This window comes from Lytechinus pictus, chromosome 8, assembly GCF_037042905.1.
Source record: "Lytechinus pictus isolate F3 Inbred chromosome 8, Lp3.0, whole genome shotgun sequence".
Classification (NCBI taxonomy): domain Eukaryota; kingdom Metazoa; phylum Echinodermata; class Echinoidea; order Temnopleuroida; family Toxopneustidae; genus Lytechinus; species Lytechinus pictus.
In genome coordinates, this window is record NC_087252.1 from 37,027,327 (window position 1) to 37,047,648 (window position 20,322).

Here is a 20,322-nt window from a genome sequence, read left to right on the forward strand (position 1 = left end):
AGCCTGTATATTTAAGAACCTCTTTGTGGCTCGGATTATTTTTATTTAATGTAAACATGGTTAACATTCCATTCATGTAATGTATCTGTAATTTTGTATGGGTTAGTTTAAGTTTTATACCTGGATGAGAATCTGCAAAATGATGCATGCACTTATGATCATCATCTTGAACCCTATAGGTAGACCTCTACTGTTTTTCTTGTTCTTTAAACTCAACCTGTTTGTGAAAGAAAAGAGAGAACAATAATAAGAAGTGATCTTTTTCATGGCCGTATGTATAGGGGGAGGGGTTTTGGTAATAGCTGAAATGTGAAACCTTCATCAAAAAGAGAATTGCATGACATCCTTCAATTTTACTTTAGAAAATGCACAAAACGGCCCTACTCCCTAGGTAACATTGGTCGCTTCTGGTCCTCGCTTTCTGAATTTTAGGTTTCTCTAAATTTTTTCACATGTCTGCCCCCCCCCCCCCAAAAAAAAAAAAAAAAAAAAAAAAAAAATATGGATCTTTGTATTTCCGAATCTTATTTCATTTGATTTTAACATAATTTCATAATCTCATGCACTAGGTCTAGATCTATTTGTAAGAAAGTATAGATCTAGTCCAACGAGACTCAGTGCTGTGCGACAGCATTCATGTATCTAAATTAGGTCTAGATCTAGACTAACGATGGACTCTCGATCTATCTAGACCTAGAAAGTAAAGCTTCGGTTCTAAACCGAGATCTAGACCGTATATCGGTTTAGAAATTTTTGATGTCTGACTCTAACTTTTATTCCTGGCTAAGACTTCATTGCCATTATTGACCGAGAGTAGATCTAGATCTAGTCCTTGGTCCACTGACAGTCGTACTCGTACATGTAAATGGAGTCGTTTAGGCCCAGACCTAGATCTAGGCCTAAATTACAGACCTAGATCATAAGCCCTGGGGGTAAGTGTCGAGGGTTGGGAAAGTATACTAAGTTAGACTATATTTGATATAGCTCTTGATAGCATCGATGAATAATTAAAAGTAAAGTAGCCTAGATCTAAGTATAAAAAAGGGCCTAGCTAGATTACGAAGATCTAGGCCCTACTCCTAGATCTATTGATAATATAAGACAAACATGCAGAGCAGCATGTTATTTCTAAGACCGAGTCTAACTATATGTATAAATAACAATAAGAATTAAAATGGGTGGGGGCTAAATGCAGAAGCCTGAAGACGAAGTTATGCAAAATAAATTTGATATCTGAAACAAAGTGAGGACTGACACAATGACAGGCGTATCTTCAGTTCAAAGACTTCATCCACAATCCGCTTCACAGTTTATTCCTGACTGAATCTCGATCTACTGAAGATAGATGCAGATCTCCCTCTAGATCTAACGTTACAGTGTACAAAAAGAAGCCTCATTCTTCTTGTTTTAATCAATCGTGGGTTGGTCCTTGTTGGAGGTGAACCAAACCAGCCCGATTATCTCTCGATTCCCAGCCGGCTAGGAGCCCGTACAAAATACATGTGGTTAACACAACGGCATAACCACAACACTGCAAGCAACATTACAGGCTGCACTGGGCGACGATGACAATCTAACTTCAATTTCAAAGACCAAATTCTGCTTTCCTTTAACAGAAGAATGATAGCAAACTCTCGAATTTGTTAAAGAAATAACCTAAGATCACAAAATACAGTGTGAGATGTGTAAATAGTCCACTGAATTCATGTAGTTATATCAATTAATACGTACTCACCGGAGTGTTCGTAGGTCCATTTTGTGTGTGGAAAGAAAAGTTTCAGAATGAATAAATTAGATGACGTAATGAGGTCAAATGAATAATTAATTCTGTAACACGATACCACTAGTATCGATCACAAAGAATCGGGGAAATCGCGTATTAATGAAGCTCTTAGCCAATGAATAGGCCGGATTATGAATATCTTCATGCTCATGAATGTCAATGAGGGCTTATTTTTGTCTTCAAATGATCGCGGTAGGCGGAGCCTAATCTCATTTGTTTTGTGCTGAACGCGCACGCAGCTTTCGGTCTAGTAATATATTATAAGGTCTTTGGCCAGAGGCGTTCCATTTGTTATTCTACTAGCTCAGCGTAACAAGTGACGAAACAATAAAGATCACCTCTGTCTTGTTTATAGGCCTTAGATAGAGTAAAAAAAAAAATTCACATGCAGATCTGATTGGATATTTTTTCCCCTCTGAACAGTGTCTGATTACTGCCTACGTTGTATCTGTCAGAAGACACGGGGCTGTTCTTGTTCCGGAGATAAAGGATGTGGACCATTCAACATTGAAGAATCTTTCATGTCTCCTGGAGCTGCAATGAGTAAGTTATTTTTTTTCAGGATGAAACAAAACTCAGCATTATCCAGTATTTGCATGAATATTAAATCAGCTCACCTGGGCCCCGTCTTACAAAAAGCTGCGATTGATCCAATCAACCACAACTATGGATGGCCAGCAACGTCAACATCTGAAATGCAAATTTGTTCAAAACATTTTCGATATGTTGTATTCATACACTCATCACTCTCTTGAAGATTCAGTGTGATTCTCTTTGTTTACCAAGGAGACTGTGCAATTTCCTTTAGAAAAAAAATTATGGTATGGATGGATTTCGATACATATGTGGTTGATCGGATCAGTCGCAACTCTTTGTAAGACGGGGGCCTGGGAAGCGTTTCGTAAAAAGACTTGTCGGATATTAAAATAACTGACAAGTCCCGTTTTTATCTGAAACGTTACCAGATATTTGTCAAATCTTGGGCCCGTCTTACAAAGCGTTGCGATTGATCCGATCAATCGCAACTATGGAAAGCCAGCAAAGTCAACATATACAATGCATGTTTGTTCAAATTTTTTTTCTAGATATGAATGCATATCCATGAATTAATTTTTTTTGACAATTTGAATTCAGCATGCTTGAATTGGTTTAGGTCTTACTTGACCAATCGCCGTCAAGTGGTATCCATGCAAAATGTACTTTCATATTCTATGCCTATAAACTGCGGAGTTCCACAGGGGAGCATATTAGGTCCCATTCTTTTTATGTGCTATATCAATGATATGTGTAATTGTGTTAATGAAACTTTGAAAGTAAATTACTTTTATATGCAGACGACATTGTTTTACTCTATTCTGATACAAGTCCTAAGCTGATCGGTGAAAAACTTAGCTTAGAATTATCAAATTGTGTTAAATGGATGACAGATAATAAGCTTAGCTTACATGTTGGTAAGACTGAAAGTATTTTGTTTTGTTCGCGGGGTAAGTCTAAGCATACAGATGATTTCAATATATACTATAACAATCAATTAATTAAGAGACAGAATTCCGTGTGAAGTATTTAGGCCTGATATTGAATAGTGATCTCTCATGTACATATATGGTTGACTCTATTGTCAAAAAAGCTCATGCTCGCTTGAAATTTCTATACCGGTACCAAAATTGCATGAATACGAAATCTAGACGCATTTTAAGCTTTTGGGCTATTCCACGGTTACTCACGTTACATTTGGAGACACCTTGACTCATACTTGGAGCTGTAACTCCATTATTATTGATAGGAACTAAACATCTCTTTATCACAACAAAGTACACAGTCTGACTATCCTTTGTATAAAAACAAAACTTGGGAAATTTTATTATGCTCCTGGCAAATCTTTGGAATGTGTCGGTTACTCACGTTACATGATTTGGACATGCATAAAATGAAAAGTCGACATAAGTGAAAAGTCTCCTCATACAAGGCTCTTATGAAAGTTGATTATATCCATTTCAAAGAAGTATACTAGGGAGACAAACTTTGTACATAATTAAAAAAATAAAGAACACATGGTTTTTACTTGGGGTGCAGATAATATGGTTACTCACGTTACGGTTACTCACATTACATTTTGTCCATGTATGGTTAACAACACAAATGTCATTAAAAATTCAATAATGTGTGTAAAATTCATTGCTAGGAACATCAAAAAGAGATTTTATACAAAAAATTGGAACAATTGGAGCTTTATTAGGGAGTAAGAGGGAAAAGTATGATTTTGCTTACTAATTATGCATAAATTAGCATAATTGCTTAATACCAATTTGCATGAAATAAATTACTGATAGTATTGCAGATTATGTCCAAGACAACCTGCGTGCAAATTTTTGGCGTGATCGGGCGGCCAAAGGCCGAGATCTCAAGGGGGGCCTAGGAGGCCCCCCCCCCCCCTTGGGCCATATTAACTCCCAAAATACCCCAGCCTAGATAGGGTTACAGGTAAGGACATTCAATGTGTTGTTCGAACACTCTTTAAAGTTTGGTTAATTGAAACCAAGTCTTACTAATGCACTCTCGCATTGTGAATACTTCTACTAATATTCAATTTTTTGTGTGATTGTATGACCACTGATATTTTGATGAACAAAGAGTCACATCAAAGAGGTGTACCCTCATTTTGCTTTTAATTAATCAAAAATAACTTCACAACTCACCATGAGACTTAAAACTTGACATCCCACAGAAAATGTTACCTAACTGCATAATTTTTACTGGTTACTCACATTACATGATGGTTACTCACGTTACAAAGTTACTCACGTTACAGTTTTTCTTCATCATTCTTATAAAAAATTGTACTTTTTAATGATTTTGTTAGTCATCACTGTGTCAAAGATTGTTTGAAGGAAGAGAATTTAAAATCCCACCAATTAACTGTGAAGAATTTTTCTCTCAGAAAACAAAGTCAGTTTTTTCGGTTACTCACGTTACATCACCTGAGCAAGTTGCAATATTCATTTTTGAATGAGTACTACAAATTTACTTGAAAAGCTGTTGTGTATTTTAGGTAATTTGACTCTTCTAAACTTCAGAAATATATAAAGTGGTATGTTGTTGCAATAACAAAATGGTAATAAGGCATATTTCATTTTTCACTATTTTTCTTGTATTTTGGTACAGAATGGAAGACACAACTTTTGACCATTTTTTTCCAAAGTATACATATGAAAACAAACTTTTTATTTCTTGTTCCTGAAACTATCAAGCATGAAGGACTTATAGTATTAAAAAATTCGAGAAAATATTGAATTTGAATTTTTAAGCTCATGTCCATCAACCTGTGGAATTGCCCTTTTCATCAATACAGTGTTTATTTGATTATGCTAATGCAGCATGGGACTGCAGTCTTGGAAAGGTTGATAAAAAAAGTGTATAATTATTCAAAATAAGATTGTTAGATGTATTACTTGCTTACACCCAAGAACACATGTTGGGAAGAATGAAGTCGAAAAAGCCGGCCTTCTTCGCATAGACCTGAGGTCGCAACAACTTATACTTCACCATGTTCATAAAATTTTCTATTCAAACGAATATCATTACATATAAAACAATTTTACTCGGTCATCTGATATTCACGGGCATGAAACAAGAAATAGTCTGTTTAACTTTGTGGTACCTATGAGAAAAGGTCAAATTGGTAACACATTTTATTATAAAGGTATACATTTTTGGAATTCCCTCCCTAATCATGTTAAATCGGTTAAGACTTTTACACAATTTAAAAGAGTATTGAAACAACACTTTAAAAATGTCCCCACTCTGTAATGTTAAATATTCTTTCTAATTTCATGTGTATCGTGTAGTCTTATATATAACTATTTAGATATTATTTATTTAATCAACTTGTTTTACACTGTTTCATCAACTTTTGTTGTTTGCGTGAAAGTTTGATGTCAAACTTATTTGTACTTTTTCATATCTTAGGTTTTACGATTCATGAATCTTGTATTAGTTACGATGCATTTAGCGCTACTTAAAAACTGATTATTAGTAGGAGTGGGCTATAAATGGGTGATTTTTGGTTTTACTGTGGGAACAGTTTTTTTGTGTTCCTTTTACCTTATCTCAACATGAAATGACAATATTTTTTGTCTCGGGTCCGAGAAAAAAGTGTGCCGGGCCAAAATCCAAAATGGCCGCCAAAACCCCCCAAAACCCCCCAAAATCACAGTTTTGGCCACAACTTTTTTATTTGGTGGTCATTTTCTCTGGTTTTGGTGTCTATTCATATGTTTTGGGGGGCAGGCAATTTGTTTTTCCTATAATTAGTACTTTTAAACCATTATTTGTAGAGTTAAAAGGTAATTATACCTACATTTTCCCATTTTTGTAGCCTTTTTTCAACCTAAAAGTGGGTCTTATCATCCTGGGGTTCTGGGATATTAGATGGTACGAGGTCAACAATAGCAAGTAGCTTCATGTAGCTATATTGCTTTTATTCCTCCACGTTGGGTTTTACGGATATTCGTGAAATATATCTTATCAAATAAAAGAAAATGTCATTTATCCATAGGGGCTATACGGTGTACAATGCACTGTACATACTACACTGCATATCCATGCATTGACCACCATGGCATATGACAAAGCCTGTATATAAACTATAGTGTCATAGAAATGAGCTTCAAAGGTTTAGAATTAGATTGTGAATTTGATTCCTTGTCAGCTGATGTACATGGTGAAACCAGCAACATAAATTACACTTACATGTAAATATCAAATACATGTATATATATACGTACATCACATTTTTAGCCATATCTTCATTTGGAGGCTTTTTTTTTTAACCTGGTTCTGGTGTCTAACTGGCCTATGTTTATGGGGTCAGGTAACTACTAGTATCACATGTGGTAACGCTGATCAACAGCCAATCAGAATAAAGGATTGCATGCAAGTTACCATTAAGTTAAGTTAACATAATGGTAAATTTTTATGCAACGGGGCCCAGAATAGCTACACTGTAAATTACCTCTCTCCGCCCCCTGAATTAGCATATTTGACAAAACATGTCCTCAATTTCTGAGACAAAACATATATTCAATTTCTGAGGCATCTAATTCTAAACCTGAGAGCTCATTTCTATGACACTAGCTTATACAAGCCTTGTTATCTGTCATGGTGGCCAATGCATTTATGCAGTGCAGTATATATGTACAGTACATTGTACATATGTATACTGTATAGCCCCAATGGATAAATGACATTTTCTTTTATTTGATAAGATATATTTCACAAATATCCGTAAAACCCAAGTGGAGGAATAAAAGCAATATAGCTATATGAAGCTGCTTTCTATTTATATTGACCTCGTACCATCTGATATCCCAGAACCCCAGGATGATAAAACCTACTTTTTGGCTGAAAAAGGGCTACAAAAATGGGAAAATTAAGGTATAATTACCTTTTAACTCTACAAATAATGGTTTAAAAGTACTAATTATAGGAAAAACAAATTGCCTGCCCCCCAAGACATATGAATAGACACCAAAACCAGAGAAATTGACCACCAAATAAAAAAGTTGTGGCCAAAACTGTGATTTTGGGGGGTTTTGGCGGCCATTTTGGATTTTGGCCCGGCACACTTTTTTCTCGGACCCGAGACAAAAAATATTGTCATTTCATGTTGAGATACATTACTAGGAATAAAAAAAAACTGTTGTCATATTGAAATTACAAAAAAAGTATTTTTGACCCATGTATAGCCCACTCCTATTATTAGTATAATTCTCATAAAAAATATGTAACTTAGAAGTAATGATCGTATACTCAACCTGTTTTACAATTATTTTCATCATATTTGTTGACTGCGTAAGTGTTTTTCATGGCAAACTTATTTGTTTTTGTCTTTTTACATATTAATTTTTACAATTCATCGTGTTAATTTTAGTGGTCTAGACTTAATTGCTGTAGTTTGTAGATTTCTATAGGTGTTTTTTCATAGATGTACATTGTCTTCAATTACTGATGTAAGGACCCCATTGGAAATAAGCCATCTCGGCTTTCATGGGTAATCCTGTCAAGGTATACACTTCTGTTCATATTTTCTTGTACTTGTTCATAGTTACCTGACAAATAAAATCAATCAATCAATCAATCAATTTGCCCAGGACCAAAATCCAATTGAAACCAGTTGGATTTCCAACTGGTTTCAATTGGTTTCAATTGGTTTTAACTGGTTTCAATTGGTTTTAACTGGAATTTAACAATTTCCAGTTGAAACCAATTGAAACCAGTTGGGCAACTGGAAATCCGGGCTGGAAATCCTAACTGGAACCAGTTGGGTAACTGGAAATGACTTCCAATTGGAAATGATTTCTAACTGGAACCAGTTGAGTAACTGGAAATCCCAACTGGAACCAGTTGGGCAACTGGAAATCCTAACTGGAACCAGTTGGGCAACTGGAAATCCTAACTGGAACCAGTTGGGTAACTGGAAATGACTTCCAACTGGAAATTATTTCTAACTGGAACCAGTTGGGTATTGGAAATGACTTCCAATTGGAAATTATTTCTAACTGGAACCAGTTGAGTAACTGGAAATCCCAACTGGAACCAGTTGGGCAACTGGAAATCCTAACTGGAACCAGTTGGGTAACTGGAAATGACTTCCAACTGGAAATGATTTCTAACTGGAACCAGTTGGGTAACTGGAAATCCTAACTGGAACCATGCAGTTGTGTAACTGGAAATCCTAACTGATACCAATTGGGTAACTGGAGATGACTTCTAACTGGAAAGATGTGTAACTAAAAATGAATTCTAATTGGAACCAGTTGGGTAACTGTAAATTATTTCCAATTGGTTTCCAATTGGAAATTTTCCAGTTACCCAACTGGATCCAATTGAAACCAGTTAATTTGCATATTATCTGCCAGTGTGCACAGATTAATGTTTTATGAGATTCATCATCATTAACAATGTATCTATTTAATTCTTTTCAATTTCAAGTGCCACACTTTTTAAAGATAAGTATTTAGAATACTTAGCAGTGAAAACCATGTTCATAAATGTTATAGATTATAATTAAAACAGATTAAAGGATAATTAGTACACCACTAACTGTTACCAAATTACATCAAATAAAAATACATATATTTGAAGATCTTCCATATAATACATACATATGAAAGTCTGTATTTTATCAGTGCCCTTTACATTGGTATTAATAGAAATATAATACTGCTTCTGTGTTGGCATATGAGCAATAGTTAGTGCAAATGCTAATTAATTTGTAACTAATTAAGTTCATTGCAATTAGTTCCAGTTGGAAACCAATTGGTTTCAACTGGTTCCAGTTGAAACCAGTTGCCTCCAATTGGTTTCAACTGGAACCAATTGAAACCAGTTGCCTCCAATTGGATTCAATTGGTTTTAATAGGGAAATTGGAACAACTGGAACCAATTGACACCAATTGCCAGCTGGTTCCAGTTGCCCAATTGGTTTTAACTGGAACCAATTGGCAACTGGTTTTCAATTGGAACCAATTGGTTTTAACTGGAACCAATTGGCAACTGGTTTTCAATTGGAACCAGTTGTTCCAATTTCCCTATTGAAACCAGTTGGCCAACTGGTTTCAATTGGTTTTGCCCTAATTGGTTTTAACTGGATTTTGGTCCTGGGTGGTGTGTTCTCCTTTGTTTACAAAGGACATTATGCAAATTTCCTGTAGAAAAAATTATGACACTGATGGATTTCCATAGAGTTACGATGATTGGATCAATTGTAACTCTTTGTAAGACGGGGCAATGTTCTTTGTAAACAAAGAGAAGCACAGTGAATTTCTAAGAAAACAATGCATGAATATACATCACAGCTAGAAAAATTTTGAAACAAGTATTCATTATACATGTTGACGTTGCTGGCCGTCCATGGTTGCGATTGATCGGATCAATCGCAACTCTTTGTAAGACGGGGCCCTGGGGCCCGTTGCAGAAAGAGTTGCAATCAATTGCAACTCTAAAAATCATGCGTAACTTGTTTTTCAACCAATCAACAGCGCGCATGTGGGACTTGCAATTGTTTTTTTTACTTGCGTTTTTAAACGCAACTCTTTCTGCAACGGACCCCTGGGCCCCGTCTTACAAAGAGTTACGATTGATCTCCACCCCCCCCCCCCCAAAAAAAAAAAAAAAGACCAAACAAACAAATCACAAAATCTGGGGTTTGAGAGCTGAAACATTAAACATCACTCTTTGAGCTCAAATTAAATAAATCTCCTTCCCCATTATTTTACTCTTCATAGGTTACCACGAATGCAAGGCCGATGCCGTGTGCAGTCGCAATGCATTCCAGGACTTCGTGGATCAATTCGAACTGCGAGAAAGTTCTCGGGGTATCTCGAAGTGCGAGCTGGCATCTCGGATCCAAAGAGGAGGCGCCGTGGGTTCCAACAGCCGGGCAGCAGACACCTTCTGGCTCTTGGTCCAATCCTGCATGATCAATGAATAGACCTAATCCTACCAGAAATAAGTCATTTTCGTCTTTAAAAATGATTTTAGATTAAACATGTTACAGTTCAGATGCAAGGAACAAAAAAATTAAAATACCCTTCATATTCTATGATGGTTCTATTTTGCCAGTTTTAAAAGTTACCAGTTACCTATCTATGAAAAGTTTGTAAATTTCATGTTTTCGATTTGTTCATAGATCATACTGAATGATCTGAAGTTGTTCGTAATTGAACTTTTCTGCATCCACAATGTCTAGTGACCATAAAATCAGGAATTATTGATAGTAGAATTTAAGTCATGCAAATGATGATAATATTTACATGAGGTTTCTTTAGTTTCCCTTTTCATGAGAGGCCCAATTTTTCTCCAAAATATAATAGAAGTGGTAACAAAATTAACAGCATTATGATGGGCATTTTTCCAAGATGACTTGCTGCATATAAACTGTCACTAGGTATCATTTGGCTTAAATTTTCTTTCGGTGGTATTAAAACAACCATTTTGTAACGTTTTTCAAGTTACATTTAACTATTGAAGCTGCGTTAGATATGTTAGATCAATGTTGCCTTCTGTTAAGGATAACATGTCCCCCCCCAAAAAAAAAAAAAAAAAAAAAAAATTACATCATGTTTTGTTATTTTTCACGTTGGGTGACAAGAACAAGTAAAAGAATCTTTTATGAAGTAGATGCCAGAGGATGTAAAGGCACAGTAATAAATATTCAGAAGCAAGATCTAAATTGCTTTCTTTTGTTTATGAATGCAATATTTTGTAGCATTGTGACAGGCTACTGAGACGTGCTGGGTGGGTCATTAAGCTGTTACGTGCTGCTTTGCGAAAGCCTGGTGATCCTTTCTGAGTCACTAAATCAACACCACTTAAAAATGGATGTATATCATTTACCACAAGAAAGGATCACCAGCCGTTCATAAAGTCGCTCGTAAAGAAAGACCAGGGTCCCGTAGCGCAAAGGTTAACGATTAATCGTACACTTGATTTTCACGATTGATTGTACGTTGTAGTCAATGGAATCGATCGTAGAACATTGCTAAGTTTTGTGCTACGAGCCCCAGATTTATGAACATTTCACGCGTTACCCTGGTAGTTGTGATTGATCCACGTCATCTCAAATATGGAAAGCCATGGCCGTTTAAATTTTCTCATGACTGAATAAATTCATGATGTGTCATTGGTTAAGTCAATCATTGGTGGGTGCTTTAAAGTTCATAATTAGACGAATAAAACGGTGACGTTCATTGCTTTCCATACAAAGGGACTGATTGGATCAACGTCAACTAATGATAATACGGGAACCTTAAGATGGTTTCATTTCATTTGGGAAGACAATTGTTGAAAAATTCACCTTCTCGTCTTGCCCATACCCTGTTTGCATGGGATCCATAATTTTGCTAAATGATAACTCTATAAAATATAGAATGACTTGTGTTGGTCATGTTGGCAAAGAGTACCTTAATGTGTGTGAGTGAGTGAAAATATTATGATGGAGAAAAATGTGAGATATAGCAAACGGGAGAAAACATAGAGAGGGGGGGGGGGGTGGGCGGGTCTTGTGGGGGATCTGTGGCATGGCCGTACGCAGATTTTTTTTTTTGTCGGGGTGGGGGGGGGGGGGCAAGCATAAATGTTTTTGAAGAAACTCAAAAGTGAGGGAGCAAAGCCACGAGCTTGTCATGTGTGTGGGGGCCTTTTTTTCAGAAGTGAATGAAGAATTGCATGCAGTTTTGGTGAATCTTGTGAACAATATCATTTTAAAAATGTAAGTTTTCCTTTTTTTTTTTTTTTTTTTTTTTTGGTGGGGGGGGGGGGGGTAGGGAGAACTCCCTATCCCTCCCACCCCCTACATAAGCGTACGTCCATGGTTGGTTGTAACGGGAGTCTACGGGACAGGTGGTGCACATACGATTAGGATTTCGAAAGAGCAACAGTAGTAAATTCAGTGTAATCTAATGATTTGTAAAAAAAAAAAAAAAAAAAATATGCAGCGAGGAAAGTTTTAAGCGTGAGCATGGTGAGAGGGAGGAAAATGTGAAGTACAATGGTATGAAAAAAAAGAAAGGTACAAAATGGGGGAGAGGGGAACAAAAGAAAAATGATAGTGTATAAAGGATGTGAATACAGAGATCTGCAGGTACATGTATCCTTGTTAGTTAGGCATCTTCATCCCCATTATCTCTTCGCCCTATCAGACCACTCTCTTCTCTCGCTCTCTATTTCCCCTCTCTATTTTGTCTTTCTCGTTTTCTCCGCTCATTCCTTCCACGCTTTCTTCCCTTCATTCTCCTCTCTATTTTCTCACTCGCTCTGTCCACTATTTTTCTTATTCTCTTTCTATGTCTCGTCTATTCAATTTCGCCCCCCCCCCCTATTGTCCTTCTCTCCCCTCTCTCTATCCTTATTCTCTTTTGCTCTTTTTATGGTCCATCGCCATCTTTCATTGTCCTTCTCTCTCTCTCTCTGCAAATATATTACCAGAATAGGCCTACGAACTAAAAAAACAGACCTCTCAAAAATATCGTCGGAATATCAATTTCGATATTAGTATACGTTAATTTCTTTATTCTGCTGCGATGCAGTAAATAATATTCATAAACAAAACTATACAAATAAAAACATAATGTCATGCAATTGTGTTAAAAATAGTACAGAATAGATGCATTTTAACACGAATCTATTTTGCTATAAAGAATAAAAGTAATCATCACAGTTGTATAATAATTATGAAAAAATATATATTTTCTATCTTAGGGGTATACATTGTACTTCTTTGTATAATTTTAAGAAAAATGCATTAAAGACCTTTTATCTTTGTAGAAAGAAATATCCAAATAATGAGTTTTAAAATACTTTACCAGCTGGGAGCTGCTTTTGTAAAATCAGGGGAACTTTTTTTTTAATTAATGTAATTCTGCACTAAAACCATCAAAAATAAAAATAGATTTTTTTATTGATTACCCCCCCCCCCCCCAAATATGCCAAAAGGAATAATTTGATAGGATATTCATGATATTAGGAAATGGTGAGTACGATGAGACGTTACTAGAGATGAATCACACTTTTGACAAAGATCCACCTACCTACTGTTGTATACAAATATTGATAAACATTGCGTTTCTTTTTCTTAGTTTACGTCCACTAGAATTTTCTTAAATTTTAGATAAATGTGACCAAAAATTTGCAATAAAACAAATTTAGATTGGTTTATGTTACATTTTAAGATCTACCAACAGTCTTTATCATTATCATTACGCATCCTCGTGATTCGATGAAGAAAATGTTTCATATTTACTTTCTGCTCGATAACCGCCATTTCACGGTGTAGGGATCAAGTTTCAGTTATCCTTTTCACACACACATAGTTACAAGATGTTAGAATGCCATCCATCACATAACAGCTTGATTTCTTCATAACTTTATTAATTTTTTTTTATTCACGTAATGGTTGCCTACATCCGTCTCTGCGAATTAAGACGCCCCAAAAGAGGTTCCCCAAAGTAGGTCAGATCCTCATGAGTACACTTGCCCCCTTTGCCCTCTTGATCCAAAGTACCGGCCAATTAGCTTTAAATTTCGCAAGCAATGAACCATGCTTCTATCAGCAATGACAGCCATGCAGGACAGTTCAATGCGTAACATTAATCGACCTCTTCGACACGTGGCCCTTCAGATTGCTGCCCTCCGGGTGCCCCACCTCCGCTACCTTGATGAAGCTTCGCCATGATGGGGGAACACTTCTTCTGCAACTCCTCCATCTTAAAGTTAAACTCATCCTTCTCGGCCAGCGAGTTGCTTTCCAGCCACTGGACAGTGTCTTCGACAGCCTTGAGGATTGTCTGTTTGTCTTCTGGAGATAGCTTGCCTTCGATGGCAGGATCATTGACGGTGGATTTCATACTGAAAGCATAGCTCTCCAGTTGGTTCCGAGCGGAGACACGATCATATTGAGCTTCGTCTTCAGCTTTGTACTTCTCGGCATCGTTGACCATCCTGTCAATGTCTGCCTTGGACAGCCTACCCTTGTCGTTGGTGATAGTGATTTTGTTTGTACGACCAGTACTCTCATCCTTGGCTGTGACGTTGAGGATGCCATTAGCATCAATGTCGTATGTGATCTCGATTTTAGGGACGCCTCGCGGTGCGGGAGGGATTCCAGAGAGTTGGAAGTTGCCAAGGAGGTTGTTGTCTTTGGTCATGGAGCGTTCTCCTTCATAGACCTGGATACTGACTGCGCTTTGGTTATCTGCGTAGGTTGTGAAGGTCTGCTGAGCTTTGGTTGGGATGCGGGTATTGCGTTCAATCAGTTTGGTCATTACACCACCAGCGGTCTCGATTCCCAGAGACAATGGGGCAACATCCACCAAAAGTACATCTTTGACCTCAGAACTCTGGTCACCTGACAGGATAGCAGCCTGAACTGCTGCACCATAGGCAACAGCCTCGTCTGGGTTGATGGACTTGTTCAGTTCTTTTCCATTCAGGTAATCCTGCAGCAGTTTCTGAATCTTCGGGATCCGTGTGGACCCACCGACCAAGACCACAGTGTTGATCTGAATTTTGTCAAGTTTGGCATCTACTATGGCGCGTTCGACCGGATCAAGGCACTTTCTGAACATATCCGAGCAGAGCTCTTCAAATCTTGCCCGGGTCACACTGGTGTAAAAATCAATACCTTCGTAGAGGGAGTCTACCTCAATACTTGCCTGGGTACTGCTAGAAAGAGTGCGTTTTGCACGTTCCGCAGCGGTACGCAACCGCCTCAAAGCTCTGGCGTTTCCACGAATATCCTTCTTGTTCTTCCTCTTAAACTCCTCAACAAGATGATTAACCATTCGGTTGTCGAAGTCCTCCCCGCCAAGATGAGTATCGCCAGCAGTTGACTTGACTTCAAAGATACCCTCATCGATAGCCAAGATAGAAACATCAAAGGTTCCACCACCAAGGTCGAAGATCAGAACGTTCTGCTCACCGCGGAGCTTTTTGTCTAAACCGTATGCCAGAGCGGCAGCGGTAGGCTCATTGATGATACGCAGGACGTTCAGGCCAGCAATCTTACCCGCGTCTTTGGTTGCGGTTCGCTGAGAATCGTTAAAGTAAGCCGGGACGGTTATAACCGCGTCGTTGATCTTGTAACCGAGGTACGCTTCAGCGGTCTCCCTCATCTTCGTAAGGACCATAGAGCTGATTTCTTCTGGAGCGAAGCGCTTCGTCTCTCCCATGTATTCCGCCTGCAGCATAGGTTTGCCGCCATTGTTGTAGACCGTAAAAGGCCAGTGCTTCATGTCTGATTGCACAGCTGCATCATCGTAACGACGTCCGATCAGTCGCTTGGCGTCGAATATTGTGTTTTTAGGATTCCTGTAAGTACAATTGGAACGATAAATCAACAATGAGCATCTAAAATAAGAACAGGTTAATCACAGCAGCAGTTTCGTAACTGAAAAAATCAAATCAATAGTTCGATGTAGTTTCATCATTGAATTACACCAAAGAATATCAGGAGGAAATGAATTTAAAAAAAATGAAACCTGACCCCAAATGCCGAGAAGTTATTTCACTTTTCGTACATAATAATGTCTCCGTGGTCTTGTCTTGTTTTCAAGAAGGAAAGATGGACAGCATGTGTATGAAGACTTTGATCATCTCAGGAGATTAAGTAACATCATCAGATATCAATTTGATGAAAGAGGGACAGAGGTCAGAGATTATTTCATTTGTCATTTTCCTTAATAACAGGGGGTATAAATAAATGAATGAATACATAAATATATCAATTAATTAATTAATCAACAGATAAATAAATGTAAACGATCCAGGTAATGCCTCTGTCGGATTGGGAAAACACAAAATTAAGAAAGATCATGTAGAAATTTCTTTGAGAAATATTCCAAGATAATTTAGACAATATAGTTGAATGGTTTTAAACAATACCCATTTTAAAATCCATCCCCTTGAATAATTTGAACAGGCTAAACTGACTGGTATTTGGTTTATTGAAAAGCATTTCGATTTTATGATGACTCCACATGGCTTATAATCAATACAGTATACTTGATGTGGGGGAGTTGGTATGTTAATTCAAAATTACTTCGGCCGGGTGCCCCCCCAACGAAATTCCACGGACCCCCATCATCCCCATGCCTGTCTTCTAAGCAAAATCTTTGCTATGCCCTTTGCGCCCCCCCCCCCCCCCCCATCCTTCACCCGGCAGTATTGGCACGCTAAGAATGTGGTCGTGTCTGTCATGAATACGCTGGACCTCTGAACAATACGCGATCTATTACATTCTACTCCTATTATTGAATGTGAATTATGTACTCACGAATCATAGGGCATGGGGTTGAGGCAGTTTCTTAATTGGTAATCTGATCGATCTAGATATCATCGTGCTTTTTTTAGTAGTGACTTTTAATAGTCTGTCTGGGATATCCTGGGCCAATTTTCCGAAGAAAAGATTTGACTTTATATCAGTAGGCTATGTGTCCTTGAAGAGCATCCTCATCATCATCCCCGCATACATCCACCGCTATCATTATCACTTCTGTCATCACCACCTCCAACATCATCATCACCGTCACCACCATCATCATAATATCACCACCATTCGTCATCATCATCGTCACCACCACCATCATCTTCATCACAATCACTTCCAACACCACCAAGATCAGCAGCATCACTATCGTCACCATCAACACCACTACCATCATCTTTACCATCAGCTTTATCACCGCCATTATCGTCATCATCACCACCATCAGCAGCAGCATCACTATCATCACCATGATGATGATGATGATGATGATGGGTTCTTGTATAGCGCCGGTATCCGCCTCAGCTGGGCGCTCATGGCGCTTGCTCAAAAATAGGAAATATCTCACAAATTTCAATGTCTTTAAACAGTGCTTAGGATCATCATTCAGTTCAAGTACTGTCCTAGTAATCATCAACCATCAATCACCATCATCAACATCACCACCATCATCAACATCACCACCATCACCACCATCACCATCATCATCATCATCACCACCATCATCATCATGGCGATCCTTATCAACATCACCACTCCCAACTCTATTACCTCACCCCAACCCAACAACCACACTGTAAAAACTGTGGTGTTAAAACTGACACCAGTTGGTGTTAATAGAGGACCACACCCTGAGGTGTTAAAATAACACCCTAGAGATTGAACATAACACCAAAGAGTGTAAATGTAACAACCATAGGTGTTGTAATAACACCTATAGGTGTAAAACTAACACCACCAATTTAACACCGGTGTAAAATAACTGGTGTGGTCCTCTATGTACACCGGTTAACACCACAGTTTTTGCTGTGTGCACTCCAATAGCTCCACATCACCACAATCATCACCTCCATTCGCATACTATGCTGGAAGATGTACAGTGCGTCCCAAAAAATAGGAAACCGGGATTCCCACATCTCTTTTTCTTCAAAGGCAAATTAATTATGATATTTCATTTACTACATCTTCATACAATTCAATTATTCCTCTACACTTTCATACCTAATATGCGACGAACACTTGTCTTTACGCATTCATGAGCAAGGCGGGTTTGACATTTTAATGTCAAAATCATGTTGCGCAGAAAAATTGAACAAGATTGGTTCGTGATACGACAACCGTTCTTATTCGAGGATTGGCTCATTAACATTTCTTTTGTATTCTTTGGTAAAGTTCCTCCCACTGATCCCTGAAATGGGAGTGGATTCAGATTAACATCTGAGTTTCTGCGGAAATTGTTTCTAATAGGCCTTAATATTTATTGTTTGTAATCTGGCATGCGTGAATGATTTACTAAGCTGTTTGTCAAAAATTAAAGATGAGATTCCACTTTTACCATAAATATCAAATTCATAGTAAAAACAAATGTGATAATTGTGAAATCTATCTCTGAGAGAGGGTTGCCTTTTTTTGTGGGACGAACTGTATATATCTCAGTTGCTATACTCACATTGCAACTTGGTTCTTCGCCGCATCTCCGATCAACCTCTCCGTATCGGTGAAAGCCACGTAACTGGGCGTGGTTCTGTTACCTTGGTCATTGGCGATGATCTCCACCCTTCCGTTCTGAAACACACCCACACAGGAGTACGTGGTTCCTAGATCAATACCGATCGCTTTCGGGTTTGACATCCTTGACCCTCTTATGTGAACCCCTTATCTCTGAAAAGGGAAAAGTTTTGACAGTTTGTGGTTTTGACAGTTTGTTGTTCAAATAAGTTTCACGCTGTTACCATGGTTACAAAATGCATAAAGTAGGCCTATTGTCCTATTTATTCGCACTGTCTGCTCTGAACAGTTTGTAGTCTGGTTGGGCGTTGCGAAAAACCTACATCCAATTCCAAATCAACGGTGAGTTCCAAAACCAAACACATTAAAGTCCCAATAAATAACCAAACAAAATTTTAGCTCGCTCGCTTTGCTGCTCTCGCAGCTTTTAGGAAAGTTGTACCATATCTGGCCTGCACATTTTTTTGGCAATTTTATCAATGTTTTTTACTATATAGTTCAGTTTCAAATCAATTCACATTCATTCGGCATAACATAGTAGTCGGCAGTCTTCGTATTTTCAGTACATGTTCATTTTATTTTTTGAAAAATCATTTTTTTCTAACCAAATCAACCCTTTTCTGCAACATGTTAAAATAATAGAGGAGAACTCTTGACATTGCATCCAGAGGCAATGTTGTGATATTTAAATAAAAATAAGTATGCTGTATAGGGGACGCATTAGGATAGAAATATATTGTCCACGGCGGCCTGCATTTGCATATTAATGAGTCAGAAAGAAGAGGATTGAGGGTATTTGAATTCCAGTCCATCGTGATTTAGCCGTGAACCAGAGTGGCCTGGTGGTTAAGTCGCTGCCCGGAAAGCAGTAGATGGCAGGTTCGAATCCCACTGGCTCCATTTTTTTCTGACTTATGATTTTCTTTACAGATCGAGCATACGATCTTAAACACATAGGAGTAATGCCGAAATTTGTTTACAAATTATAATTTCCTCCTATTAAAAGCCTCTTTATTTACCAAAATTTACAAGTAACAAAAATGTAAACAAATTATCCTTACCTTCGATTATAGGCCTGCAAAATGATCAAATATTGCTTGTGTAAATTCCTTTTTATTCCCACGGAACAAACAACAGCAAATAATTATGTTGAATGCGTTTCTTTATCTCTCAAAAAAATTTCTCCCCTTGTTCGATGGGCAGTACGAAATCTGTCTTTCGAAAAATAAAATGCCTCCTCTTAAATGATGATGTGGGACTGTGAACGCCCTGCTGCGATCTTCTCAGACTCAGCCTGAATGGATGTTGAAGTTAATCTCTTTGCTAGATGCTAGTTTACAAACTAAAGAACGACAAGAATGCTTGCTCTATATATTACTCCCCGCAGTCTCATTCGAGATCATTCTCCGGCCCGCCCGGGCTGGCATCTATTTATGATGCCATCCGTAATCTGACGGTGCAGTGATTCATACGAAGGCATTAATATAGAAAAGCGACAAAGGGAAATGGCGTAGCGACGCATCGTAAGATAGGGAGGTCGGGCCCATTAAGAATCCCACCCACCCTCCCCTTAAAGATAAATTCCAGTTTTGGTAACGATCTCAAAATGAATTTTTACAGAATCTAATATAATGACCACCCAAGTGTCTGTTTGTATGAATAAAAAATATGGGCCAAAGGATTCTGGAAGAAATTATGTAATTGCTGAGAAATAAGCAAAATAAGCGCGGATTCGGTCACTTCCGTCGGGTCTTTATTCTAGGAATAATAATACACTGTCCCACGTGTGCCTATCTGTGTTGGTGATCCTCAGTGTGAACATTTTTCAGCATAGATTTCAAGATTTCACAAAGTTCAGTTTATGTAACTGTACCAGATCTAGATCTTCGATGATATACTGACAATTAAGCCTGGTTTTACAGACTTTCTCATGAAATCAGTGTTTACTGCAACTACTGGCATTTCTCTTTAAACAAATACAATAACTCCA

General features: G+C 37.8%; 1 protein-coding gene and 1 long non-coding RNA gene across 2 annotated transcripts; one reads left to right on the plus strand and one right to left on the minus strand.

Annotated features, from left to right (window-relative positions):
* Positions 1-1,341: 1,341 nt before the first annotated feature.
* Positions 1,342-10,958, plus strand: LOC129266647 (uncharacterized). Its single transcript, XR_010294328.1, has 3 exons — positions 1,342-1,505; positions 1,550-2,326; positions 10,069-10,958. It is a non-coding gene; the product is annotated as an uncharacterized LOC129266647 (long non-coding RNA).
* A 1,860-nt stretch (positions 10,959-12,818) lies between these two features.
* On the minus strand, positions 12,819-19,787 carry LOC135155180 (heat shock 70 kDa protein IV-like). Its single transcript, XM_064104020.1, has 3 exons — positions 19,394-19,787; positions 18,274-18,485; positions 12,819-15,649 (listed from the first exon to the last, which is right to left on the minus strand). Exons 2-3 carry the CDS (start codon positions 18,453-18,455, stop codon positions 13,930-13,932), a joined length of 1,902 nt encoding a protein of 633 aa, XP_063960090.1. The 5' UTR covers positions 18,456-18,485; positions 19,394-19,787; the 3' UTR covers positions 12,819-13,929.
* Between the last annotated feature and the right edge of the window lie 535 nt (positions 19,788-20,322).

Bases quoted from the DNA above. Each gene is read 5' to 3' on its own strand.
- LOC135155180 (XM_064104020.1), bottom strand. From the start codon at position 18,455: ATGTCAAACCCGAAAGCGATCGGTATTGATCTAGGAACCACGTACTCC. The intron at 15,650-18,273 runs GTGAGTATAGCA...TTGTACTTACAG, and splicing joins GCGAAGAACCAAGTTGCAAT to GAATCCTAAAAACACAATAT.